The 13,339-nt window shown below is 47.2% G+C and overlaps 1 protein-coding gene across 3 annotated transcripts in view; it reads right to left on the bottom strand.

Annotated features, from left to right (window-relative positions):
• The window catches only part of TRIM67 (tripartite motif containing 67), a 72,202-nt gene extending 61,029 nt beyond the window's left edge, over window positions 1-11,173 (bottom strand). For 2 of the 3 annotated variants that reach the window (XM_075267694.1, XM_075267692.1), the window contains exon 1: window positions 9,614-11,172. In XM_075267694.1, the coding sequence (XP_075123795.1) occupies window positions 9,614-10,516 (903 nt within the window). In that variant the 5' untranslated portion in view covers window positions 10,517-11,172. Of the gene's footprint in view, window positions 1-9,613 lie in introns of all 3 variants that reach the window. The other variant, XM_075267693.1, reaches the window with a different exon arrangement.
• Window positions 11,174-13,339: the final 2,166 nt, after the last annotated feature.

The raw sequence follows: 13,339 nt of genomic DNA on the forward strand, positions 1-13,339 counted from the left end.
GGAGCCTCTAACCAGCCCAGTTTGGACCAATTAATGGTGGAGGGAGCCTCTAACCAGCCCAGTTTGGACCAATTAATGGTGGAGGGAGCCTCTAACCACCCCAGTTTGGACCAATTCATGGTGGAGGGAGCCTCTAACCAGCCCAGTTTGGGCAAATTCATGGTGGAGGGAGCCTCTAACCAGCCCAGTTTGGACCAATTAATGGTGGAGGGAGCCTCTAACCAGCCCAGTTTGGACCAATTAATGGTGGAGGGAGCCTCTAACCACCCCAGTTTGGACCAATTCATGGTGGAGGGAGCCTCTAAACAGCCAAGTTTGGACCAATTCATGGTGGAGGGAGCCTCTAAAAACCCCAGTTTGGACCAATTCATGGTGGAGGGAGCCTCTAACCAGCCCAGTTTGGGCAAATTCATGGTGGAGGGAGCCTCTAAACAGCCCAGTTTGGGCAAATTCATGGTGGAGGGAGCCTCTAAAAAACCCAGTTTGGACCAATTCATGGTGGAGGGAGCCTCTAAACAGCCAAGTTTGGACCAATTCATGGTGGAGGGAGCCTCTAAACAGCCAAGTTTGGACCAATTCATGGTGAAGGGAGCCTCTAAAAACCCGTTTGGACCAATTCATGGTGGAGGGAGCCTCTAACCAGCCCAGTTTGGACCAATTAATGGTGGAGGGAGCCTCTAAACAGCCCAGTTTGGGCAAATTCATGGTGGAGGGAGCCTCTAACCAGCCCAGTTTGGACCAATTAATGGTGGAGGGAGCCTCTAAAAAACCCAGTTTGGACCAATTCATGGTGGAGGGAGCCTCTAAACAGCCCAGTTTGGGCAAATTCATGGTGGAGGGAGCCTCTAAACAGCCCAGTTTGGACCAATTCATGGTGGAGGGAGCCTCTAAACAGCCCAGTTTGGGCAAATTCATGGTGGAAGGAGCCTCTAACCAGCAGAGTTGTGGGAAAGCAGGGTGGAGGGAGCCTCTAACCAGCAGAGTTGGTGGAAATCAGGGTGGAGGGAGCCTCTAACCAGCAGAGTTGGGGGAAATCATGTTGGAGGGAGCCTAGTATTAGCAGAATTGTGCAACGCTTATGGTGGATGAGTATGAGGATGCGGAGGAATTGGAGAGGTTGAGTACAGACATGGAGTTTCATGTTGGGGTGCTTTACACAGGTGGGCACAAAAATGACGGCTCTACCCAGTGGTGGTTCATTTTTATCAAAGTGAGCCGGTCGGCACTCTCAGCTGACAGACGGGTGCGCTTGTCAGTGATGATGCCACCGGCTGCACTGAACACCCTCTCAGATAGGACGCTGGCGGCAGGACAGGACAGCACCTCCAAGGCATATAGGGCAAGTTCAAGCCACAGGTCCAACTTCGACACCCAATACGTGTAGGGCGCAGAGGGGTCGGAGAGGACAGGGCTGTGGTCGGAAAGGTATTCCCGCAACATGCGCCTATACTTCTCACGCCTGGTGACACTAGGACCCTCCGTGGCGGCACTTTGGCGAGGGGGTGCCATCAAGGTGTCCCAGACCTTAGACAGTGTGCCCCTCGTTTGTGTGGACCGGTGAGAACTTGGTTGCCTACTGGAGGAACTGCCCTCCCTGCCGCCAACGTCACATGCTGGAAACATCTCCATCATATTCTGCACCAATTGCCTGTGGCAAGCATTGATGCGATTGGCCCTCCCCTCTACCGGAATAAAAGACGAGATGTTGTTTTTATACCGGGGGTCAAGGATAGCAAAGATCCAGTACTGGTTGTCCTCCATGATTTTGACAATACGCTTGTCGGTTGTAAAGCACCCCAACATGAACTCAGCCATGTCTGCCACAGTGTTAGTTGGCATGACTCCTCTGGCCCCACCGGAAAGTTCAATCTCCATTTCCTCCTCATCCTCCATGTCTACCCATCCGCGCTGCAACAATGGGACGATTCGAAGTTGCCCGGAAGCCTCCTGTATCACCATCACATCATCGGACAACTCTTCTTCCTCCTCCTCCTCCTCCTCCTCCTCCATTAAACGCAGTGAAGCGGACAGATGTGTGGACCTACTCTCCAGCTGTGACGGATCGGATGCTATCCCTAACTCCTCTGTGTGATCTGAGTTATCCCTGATGTCAATCAGGGATTCTCTCAGAACACACAAGAGCGGGATTGTAAGGCTCACCATCGCATCCTCAGAGCTCACCCTCCTTGTGGACTCCTCAAAGACCCGTAGGATGTCACAAAGGTCTCTCATCCATGGCCACTCATGGATGGGAAACTGAGGCAGCTGACTTTGTGGCACCCTAGGGTTTTGTAGCTGGTATTCCATCAAAGGTCTCTGCTGCTCAACCACTCTATTCAACATCTGAAACGTTGAGTTCCAGCGTGTGGGGACGTCGCACAAAAGCCGGTGTTGTGGCACATGCAGGCGTTGCTGGAGAGATTTTAAGCTAGCAGCGGCTACTGTCGACTTGCGAAAGTGGGCGCACATGCGCCGCACTTTCACCAGTAGCTCTGGAACATTGGGGTAGCTCTTTAGGAAACGTTGCACCACTAGGTTGAAGACGTGGGCCAGGCATGGAACATGTTGGAGTCCGGCAAGCTCCAGAGCTGCTACCAGGTTCCGGCCGTTATCACAAACGACCATGCCTGGGCCCAGGTGCAGCGGCTCAAACCATATTGCCGTCTCATCGAGGAGGGCATCCCTCACCTCGGAGGCAGTGTGCTGTCTGTCCCCCAAGCTGATCAGCTTCAGCACAGCCTGCTGACGTCTACCAACGCCAGTGCTGCAACGTTTCCAACTCGTAGCTGGGGTCAATCTAACAGCGGAGGAGGAGGCGGTGGCGGAGGAGGAGGCGGTGGCGGAGGAGGAGGCGGTAGAGGAGGAGGAGGAGGGGGGTGTTCTTCTCGTGTCCCTGCCAGGAATGTTAGGCGGGGAGACGAGGTACACCGGGCCAGTTTGGGAAGCAGTCCCAGCCTCAACTACATTCACCCAGTGTGCCGTCAGTGAAATGTAGCGTCCCTGTCCGCATGCACTTGTCCACGCGTCGGTGGTCAAGTGGACCTTTGTGCAAAGCGCGGAACTAAGGGCCCACCTGATGTTGAGTGACACGTGCTGGTGCAAGGCGGGGACGGCACACCGGGAGAAGTAGTGACGGCTAGGGACGGCATAGCGAGGTGCCGCAGTTGCCATCAGGTCCAGGAAGGCGGGAGTTTCAACAAGCCGGAACGCCAACATCTCCTGGGCCAGCAGTTTAGCGATGTTGGCGTTCAAGGCTTGCGCGTGTGGGTGGTTAGCAGTGTATTTCTGCCGCCGCTCCAATGTCTGAGAGATGGTGGGTTGTTGTAAAGAAACGCCTGATGGTGCCTTTGATGGTGCAGGAGAAGGAGATAAGACAGGACCAGGGGAGGATGAGGTAGAAGTCAACAAAGTGGCGGAGGCAGATGAAGTGGTGTCCTGGCTCGTCCTCTGGAGTGCATCGCCAGCACAGTCAGCAGTGGCAGTGGCAGAGGCAGAGGCAGTGGCAGAGGCAGTGGCAGTGGCGTGAACGGCAGGCGGCCTTTGTCCTGCCGTTGCTGCCTGCCACTGATTCCAGTGCTTGGATTCCAAATGACGGCGCATTGAAGTGGTGGACAGGTTGCTCTTCTCAGAGCCCCTAATCAATTTCGAGAGGCAAATTGTGCAGACAACACTATATCTGTCCTCGGCGCATTCCTTGAAAAAACTCCACACCTTCGAGAAACGTGCCCTCGAGGTGGGAGTTTTTCGGGGCTGGGTACGAACTGGAACATCTTGGGAGATTCCGGGTGTGGCCTGGCTTCGCCTAAGCTGCTGACCTCTGCCTCTGCCTCTAGCTACCCTTTTTGGTGCTGCACCTGCCTCAACATCCACACTACTTTCCCCGCTTGACATCCCCCCTGTCCAGGTCGGGTCAGTGTCCTCATCATCCACCACTTCCTCTTCCAACTCCTGTCTCATCTCCTCCTCCCGCACAATGCGCCGGTCAACTGGATGCCCTGACGGCAACTGCGTCACATCATCGTCGATGAGGGTGGGTTGCTGGTCATCCACCACCAAATCGAACGGAGATGGAGGAGACTCTAGTGTTTGAGCATCTGGACACAGATGCTCCTCTGTTAGGTTCGTGGAATCGTGACGTGGAGAGGCAGGTTGAGGGACAATGAAAGGAGCGGAGAACAGCTCTGGGGAGCAGGGACAGTTTGGGTTATTGTTCTGTAAAGCTTCGGAATTTTGGGAGGAAGGAAGACAAGACTGTTGGGTAATAGGAGGAGAGGAGGCAGAGTCTGACTGGCTGCTGGACAATGTGCTGTAAGCGTTCTCTGACAGCCATTGCAAGACCTGTTCCTGGTTCTCGGGCCTACTAAGGTTTGTACCCTGCAGTTTAGTTAATGTGGCAAGCAACCCTGGCACTGTGGAGTGGCGCAATGCTTGCTGCCCCACAGGAGTAGGCACGGGACGCCCTGTGGCTTCACTGCTACCTTGCTCCCCAGAACCATTCCCCCGACCTCGCCCACGGCCTCGTCCACGTCCCTTTCCGGGAGCCTTGCGCATTTTGAATTCCTAGTTAGAAATTGGCACTGTATACCAGTAGTAAAAATTGTGGGTGCACGTAACCCCAATATATTCTTTGAATTCCCAGTCAGACACTGGCACTATATGGCAGTAGCAAGAAATGAGGGTATTTGTATTCCCAATATACTCTTTGAATTCCCAGTCAGACAATGGCACTGTATACCAGTAGTAAAAATTGTGGGTGCACGTAACCCCAATATATTCTTTGAATTACCAGTCAGAAACTGGCACTATATGGCAGTAGCAAGAAATGAGGGTATTTATAACCCCAATATATTCTTTGAATTCCCAGTCAGACAATGGCACTGTATACCAGTAGTAAAAATTGTGGGTGCACGTAACCCCAATATATTCTTTGAATTACCAGTCAGAAACTGGCACTATATGGCAGTAGCAAGAAATGAGGGTATTTGTATTCCCAATATACTCTTTGAATTCCCAGTCAGACAATGGCACTGTATACCAGTAGTAAAAATTGTGGGTGCACGTAACCCCAATATATTCTTTGAATTACCAGTCAGAAACTGGCACTATATGGCAGTAGCAAGAAATGAGGGTATTTATAACCCCAATATATTCTTTGAATTCCCAGTCAGACAATGGCACTGTATACCAGTAGTAAAAATTGTGGGTGCACGTAACCCCAATATATTCTTTGAATTACCAGTCAGAAACTGGCACTATATGGCAGTAGCAAGAAATGAGGGTATTTATAACCCCAATATATTCTTTGAATTCCCAGTCAGACAATGGCACTGTATACCAGTAGTAAAAATTGTGGGTGCACGTAACCCCAATATATTCTTTGAATTCCCAGTCAGAAACTGGCACTATATGGCAGTAGCAAGAAATGAGGGTATTTGTATTCCCAATATACTCTTTGAATTCCCAGTCAGACAATGGCACTGTATACCAGTAGTAAAAATTGTGGGTGCACGTAACCCCAATATATTCTTTGAATTACCAGTCAGAAACTGGCACTATATGGCAGTAGCAAGAAATGAGGGTATTTGTATTCCCAATATACTCTTTGAATTCCCAGTCAGACAATGGCACTGTATACCAGTAGTAAAAATTGTGGGTGCACGTAACCCCAATATATTCTTTGAATTACCAGTCAGAAACTGGCACTATATGGCAGTAGCAAGAAATGAGGGCATTTATAACCCCAATATATTCTTTGAATTCCCAGTCAGACAATGGCACTGTATACCAGTAGTAAAAATTGTGGGTGCACGTAACCCCAATATATTCTTTGAATTCCCAGTCAGACACTGGCACTATATGGCAGTAGCAAGAAATGAGGGTATTTGTATTCCCAATATATTCTTTGAATTCCCAGTCAGACAATGGCACTGTATACCAGTAGTAAAAATTGTGGGTGCACGTAACCCCAATATATTCTTTGAATTACCAGTCAGACACTGGCACTATATGGCAGTAGCAAGAAATGAGGGTATTTGTATTCCCAATATATTCTTTGAATTCCCAGTCAGACAATGGCACTGTATACCAGTAGTAAAAATTGTGGGTGCACGTAACCCCAATATATTCTTTGAATTCCCAGTCAGACACTGGCACTATATGGCAGTAGCAAGAAATGAGGGTATTTGTATTCCCAATATATTCTTTGAATTCCCAGTCAGACAATGGCACTGTATACCAGTAGTAAAAATTGTGGGTGCACGTAACCCCAATATATTCTTTGAATTACCAGTCAGAAACTGGCACTATATGGCAGTAGCAAGAAATGAGGGTATTTGTATTCCCAATATATTCTTTGAATTCCCAGTCAGACAATGGCACTGTATACCAGTAGTAAAAATTGTGGGTGTATATAGCCCCAATTCTATTGCTAGGGGACTTGCAGGGTATTTCTGGGGTGAAGGTGGGGGGGCACACCGTTGGAACGGGTATCGGGGTATATATCGGGTATACGGGAATACACTGACAGTGTATTCCATTCAGGATCCTGGGAAAGCTGGGTTGCGGCGATTGAGCCCGTCAGTGCCACGTTACACTGACAAGCTTCTCCCTGGAATTTAGCTCTTACAAGAGCTGTTGTGGTTGTCTTCTCCTTCCTATCCTAGCCTGTCCCTGCCTACCCAGAATCTAAGCCCTAGCTAGCTGGACGGAAACCTCCGTCCTCGGTGAATTGCAAGCTCAGAATGACGCGAACCTGGGCGGCGCTGTTCTTTTAAATTAGAGGTCACATGTTTTCGGCAGCCAATGGGTTTTGCCTACTTTTTTCAACGTCACCGGTGTCGTAGTTCCTGTCCCACCTACCCTGCGCTGTTATTGGAGCAAAAAAGGCGCCAGGGAAGGTGGGAGGGGAATCGAGTAATGGCGCACTTTACCACGCGGTGTTCGATTCGATTCGAACATGCCGAACAGCCTAATATCCGATCGAACATGAGTTCGATAGAACACTGTTCGCTCATCTCTAGACTTTATGTAGTTGTGCTGCATTTCTGTCAAAAGCTAAGCCAACAAATAGTTGTTAAAATCTGATACGGGGTGTCCAAAGTTTTTGCCAAGAGGGACAGATTTGTGAAAATGTGTGGGGGCCGACTATTCAACCTGACATTCTTTTCAGCATTAAAGTGGCGGCTTTCTTACCAATATATAATACCGCAGATCTATGAGGACATGAAAGGTTCTCTTTAACATGAAATGCAAATGAACTATTTTATGAAAATTTATTGCAAACTTACAATTTATTCATTGTGAGCATACAGTATGTGGGACCAGTGAGGAGGCCACTGCATGTGGGGGAATAGTGAGGGAGCCACTGTATGGCCATAGAGTGGCTCCTTCACTGGTTCACCCGTACAGAAGTGTTGGGTCATTACTTACTTGTCTGCTCCCCAATCCCACTCTTTCACCCTGTTGAGACATCATGTGTGCCCAGAGCAGGAAGAAGTGGTAGGTCCCGGAGAGCAGATTATTGGCACTTAGCTTGTAGGCCACAGGCTCAAGGTGTCCTGTGGCCTACAAGCTCTACCAGTAGGAGAGCTGGGTCAGCAGCGCCACTTCTCCCTGATTTTACAAGTTTATCAACCGGATAGGCAAAACTAGGCTGCATTCACTTATTACTCTCTGCTCCTACTTGTGGCCTTATCTCTTCCCTCTTCAGCATCCAATGGGTTCTGTGTGCCGCACATCAGGTCGTGATGACATAATGTGCAGTGCATGGGGCCCCTTGGAGGCTGATTTGGGAAGGAGGCGATCGTGAGCTGGAGTGGGGATAGTTATGTTAATAGGAGCTGTTGCCGGACCCCAACTGTCCATTAAAAAAGCAATGGGGATCCGGTAGGACCCCCTAAAGACAACTGTGCTGGTATGCCAGTGTAAATTTGAACACAGCCCATTTGGCCCACGGGCTGGACTTTGGACATGCCTGGTCTAACATGTGCCAGAATTATCAACCATGTTTCTCAAGACTGTCTAGTCTAAAGTTTGTACTGTCTATTCATCCATTAGACACAACTAGTAAATCTGCACCACTTTAACCATTGTTAAGAGGGCTTTGTAGCAGTTTTTTGTTGTTGTTTTTTTTTATTTTTCATATTAAAAGGGTGGTTTGCCTTTGAGAAAAACTTTATTCTGTGGCCATTTGGATAAATGCACTACATTGTAGCACATGTTCAGAGGTTCTAAGGTGCATTTGACCTCAAAGTGTACTTGTCATTTTCAGAATAAGGTGGTGTGTGTATCTGAGGAGTAAACACAATTTCTGGCCATTAAATGCAGTTGTTTCCTCTCCAGGCTTTGTATTCGTAGTTAGCACTTTTCCTTGAGATAGTGGGTGGAGACAATGCACGCTAGCGTTCTCTCTATTACTCACAAAAAGACCCAGAATCATGTAGGACATAGAGAAGTACTGATATGTATTGATGTAAATAAAGTACTTGGGCTGTGATAGAAACTTCCTATTTAGCTTCAGCATAAGCCTAAACATTTGTCTCTCCTATTTTCTCCCTTTTCACCACCCTACTTCCCTCCTCCTAGACTACTATAGACATGTGAAATCTAAAATAACCTACAGTTCATCTGCAGAGATAGCAGAAATTTTGGAATGAAACTGAATTTAGCAAGTAAAAGGGAGAAGGAAAGCTGCTTGGTAAGACAAGAAAACACACTTTTTTTCTGATAAGGGAAATGGCAAAGTTTCTTATATTTGCCCTGTACTATTGATATATGAAATGTTTGTTAAAACAAAAATGACCATTTAAAAAAAAAAATGTTTTAACCTGGTGATATATTGTTAAGGATTTTTTTTTACGCATAAATGTTAATTCTAGGGTTCTTTGTTTTTGTTTCTCAGTTCACAGCATGCTGCATAAATCTTAGGCAAACCATGAAAAACACAATTTTACTTTCAGCCTGATACAAAAATTCCCATCAGAACAGTTTCAACACTATTGACAATAACAGAAGGTGTCACAATGCTAGCGGAAGCTCCTTACTGAAACTATAGGAGGGGGTCCTCTTATAATACAGGAACCCAACTATATAAATGTACTGCATCTTCAATACTTCCTGTTATGTATTTTAAATCTTATTTTGTGTGTCATTTGCAGTCAATAACTTATATGGGTCAAGTTTCTGTGCTCGCCCGCCGGTACGGCTAATAACTTTATCAAAATAAACACATAGTTAGGCTGCATTATGTTTTAAGAAAAGAAACAAGCACATGTAATATTTTTGCAAACAAAGCCAAGGGTACAAATGTATGTTCAGATTTTTCACTTTTTGGCATGATATAGCCAAATATTCTAATTTAGCAAATTATTAGGAAATGCAAAGGCTCTATCATCACTGCATTCTAAGCTCATCCATGTCATCTATTTGGTAATGTGCCATGATACTAACCAGGCTGGGTGTGCAGTAAAGTAGGGATACTTTTCTATGAATATGTTACTCTTATGTAACCCTGAGATCCAAGGAACTTTTACACTAAAACATACCATAAACCTTTACATTAGGACAATAATCTTAAAGTAATAAAGCTATCAGTGAAGTTTTTCAGACATCTAACCTTATGCTGCTTCCACATAATCCCCAGGGCCTTCATCTCATGCTTGGCATGCTTGCCCTCCTGCAGACATTGGTAGCACACAGGGGTCCTGCAGTTCAGGCAGTACATGCTGTAGTTCTCCAGTTCATGGTCAGCACAGGTGGGGAACTTGCGGGTTGAGTTGGGGGGCCCTGGTGCAGCAGCTGCTGGTTTTTGGCTGGTATTGGTGGAAGGAGCTAGCTGGGACGGTGGTACTAGCCTGTGCTTAGCAAAGGGTCCTCTGGTAGGGTGGCATTTCTTCTGACAAGAAGAGCAATAGAGGACATCACACTGCTCACACATGACTGCGGCCTCGGATGGGTTAGTATCACACAGCTGGCACCTGGCATTGGCAGCATACCCTCCTGAAGCCTCGGCTGCACCACTGTCTTGAGGGTCTTGTCCTGCGCCCCTCTCCTGCTGGTATCTCTGCACTATAGTCTCTAGTAGTCGGTTACGTTGGAAGCCCCGCAGCCCCCTCTCATCCAAGGATGCGCTGCGATGGCACTGAGGACAGGTGATGGAGGAAGAGCTACAGATACTGCCATGCAGTCCTCGGGATGAGGCCCCAGAAGAGGCACCTAAGGATGGGGCTGGGGCTGGAGGTAAGACCCTCACCCCGTTTGGGGACTTGAGGCTTGGCGTGTAGGAGCCATAGCCGCTGTCTGTCTCACTGTGCAGGCTCATCTTATCCAGGTGGTCGGGGTAGTCATACTCTGCCCCCATCACTAGCATGGGGCGGGCGGCATGAGGTAGATGCTCGCTTTCTGGGGTCTGCACTACGATGGTGCGGGCACAGGGCAGGCAGATGTTGTGTGAGCAGGGCAGGATCAGGGGCTCCCGAAAGAACGACCCACACACCGGGCATTTCAGCTCTTCCTCCATTGCTCTTGTCTTCTCTTTGCTCTCTCACTGATATGTCATAGGAGGTTGTTGTGCAGCCCTGTCAGGATTAGGTGAATGGCTAAGGAATAGCACTGGATGGCAAATCACTGTATGGAGGAAAGATGGAGAAGAAGCATGGGCAGCCCTGGCTTCAGTGGTGAGATGGAGAAGACATGGCAGGGTGACAAGCCTCCACAATGCTGGGGAGAAAGCTGTGTAGTCAGTGCAGTGCAGCGACTCCCTTGTTCTTCTCTACACGCCTCCTCGGCTGCTGTGTACACAAGGCAGACAGAATGGACGCGGCTTCAGCACCACACTCCAGCGGACAGCGCCTTACATTGACCTTGGCTGCCAGGATACCCACACTCAGCTCCTGCCCCCTGGATCTGCCAGGATCACCTCAGAAAAGCATCCAGCCGGGCAATGAGGACTACAGCTGTTGTGATTTGGCTGGCAGGACAGATGAGAAAAGGAAAGGAGGAGAGAAAGGAGGAGGGATCTTGCCGGGGGACGAAAAATAAAGAGGAGGGGGAGCAAGAATGAATCGCTGCTAGCAAATAAGTGCAAGGCTTGCTACAAATATCAAGCAGGAAAGAGGGATTTGTAGCCAGTTCACTACAAATAGCAGGATTTATCTGTTACCATGTGTAAGGCTGTGCCATATGGTGATGCCCACCAATGTAGAGGGGGTTATGGTATTCATGTGTAGCAGAAATCAGAAAATATGAGCCATATGGTAATACCCACCAATGTAGAGGGGGTTATGGTATTCATGTGTAGCAGAAATCAGAAAATATGAGCCATATAGTAATACCCCACAATGTAGAGGGGTTTATGGTATTCATATCGTGGCAGAAATCAGAAAATATGAGCAATATAGTAATATCCCACAATGTAGAGGGGTTTATGGTATTCATATTGTGGCAGAAATCAGAAAATATGAGCAGGATCAATATTACTGCAATACATCTATATATAACAGAGCTGTATACAGCATGGATCATTGCCAATCTTATTCTCACCCGCACACAGGCTGTGTCTCAGAACCTGGTTTGCCAGATTTCTCCTATCAGAATGTCATATTATTCTAATGTCCTAGTCTTGGAAAGGCTGACCCATTTTCCTCGGGTGTGCTGGGTGAGGTGTCCACAGTATATGGCACTGTCTGTCTTGTAACTATATATAAAACATGATGACTTTCTATCTCGGCAGATTGCATTCAGACCTCCTTCCATCTCCTGCCCGTCTGCTTTAAGCAGATTGATGTTCCGTCAGACTGACAAGGGATTTCAAGAAGCTCATAAAATGAAAGTCCTAGTTTCGTCATCTAAAATGGTTTCTTTATTAACCTATCCAATGAAAATCTTGTTCAACAGCGTAGTATTGTGGCTGTTACTCCACTCATCCATTTACAAGCCAGTCCAACCTCCACTAGTGTATGCATTTTGATTGGTCTTTCTGGAAAAAGCCCATCAAGTGCTTTGCTCACTTGCAGGGTGACATCACTTTACTCACAAACACACAGAAACAGCCCCCTCCTCTCCAGGAGCTTAGAGACTGCATGTAAACCATGAGCAGGATTATGTATCATGTTTAATTCTACAATTCAGGCTCGCAGTGATTCCATGGCTCTGGATTTTCATGTATTTCTACTGTAAAGCTAAAAAGTATACTTACATCTAATAATTCTTTGTATTTCCTTTTATTTTCTACTCTAACATTATTAGATTACCGTATTTATTTGTTGTCACTAAATAATACTGTACTATAGCCTGCTGTGAGGACAGAAACATCAAAACCACCCAACTGTGGAAGTGAAACTCCTTTCATCAACATTTGTTATAAAGCCACGTGTTTCATTTTACTCATTATACTGAATACAGAGGCCTAATAAGACATGAATTCCAAATGCAGGTATCAGGTATTTAGCAGGTAACAAGGCTTCTAAATAGCTCAAATGTAGGGGATCACACACATCTAGCCAATACTTTCTGGACGTCCAATGACAGAAACTTGCCTATTGCAATTGCACAACCTCGACAGTAACTTCACAAAAATAATTCTATATCAAGTATGGAAGCTGCGAAAATGTGGAATAGCCCACTTCAGAAACCTGCCTTAGGCTGGGATCCCACGTCGCCAAACACAGCTTTTTTTTTGCACAACAAGATCTGCAACAAAAAAAGCTATGTTTCCGCAACGTGGGGCTTTGGCCTAAGAAAGGCTTAAAATGTTTTATTACACAGAACAAAGTCATTGTTTATGGAAATTTAGAGAATCTTTGTTTTAATCTTTATGAGCATACACAGCAGCAGATTAAGTAGGCCATAAATTCTTGGCTGTTTCTAAAACTTTTCCTCCACCTCCCCCACTGCCACCCTGACACACTGTGTTGATAGACATCATAACCTTTTCTATGCTTGCATTGACAAATGGGCATTACCATTGCCCTTGTATAGGCGATCGTCCTCTATGCACTAACAAAGTTAAATATTGCTGATAGTATCAGATTAATTTTATCGCTGATTTCTTCCTACTGTCAGAAGCGTGTTCCTGACTGTCTAGCATCTTCGCTGGGCTGTGTGGAATACCTTTCCTTACTCCTTCCCCCCATCCCTTCCAGACAGTAATCGTCCATAGACTTGTACTGGGGGGCCGTTCCTCAGAGCTCAACATCATCGCTGACGTACAGGGCTAGTACAGGGCTATTTTAGCGTATTGACGGGAAGGGGGGGGAAGGGGTAAGGAAGAGTTTTCCACACAGCCCAGCGATGATGTTAGACAGTCAGGAACACGCTTCTGACAATAGGGAGAAATCAGCGC

This window comes from Leptodactylus fuscus, chromosome 3, assembly GCF_031893055.1.
Source record: "Leptodactylus fuscus isolate aLepFus1 chromosome 3, aLepFus1.hap2, whole genome shotgun sequence".
NCBI classification, from domain to species: Eukaryota; Metazoa; Chordata; class Amphibia; order Anura; family Leptodactylidae; genus Leptodactylus; species Leptodactylus fuscus.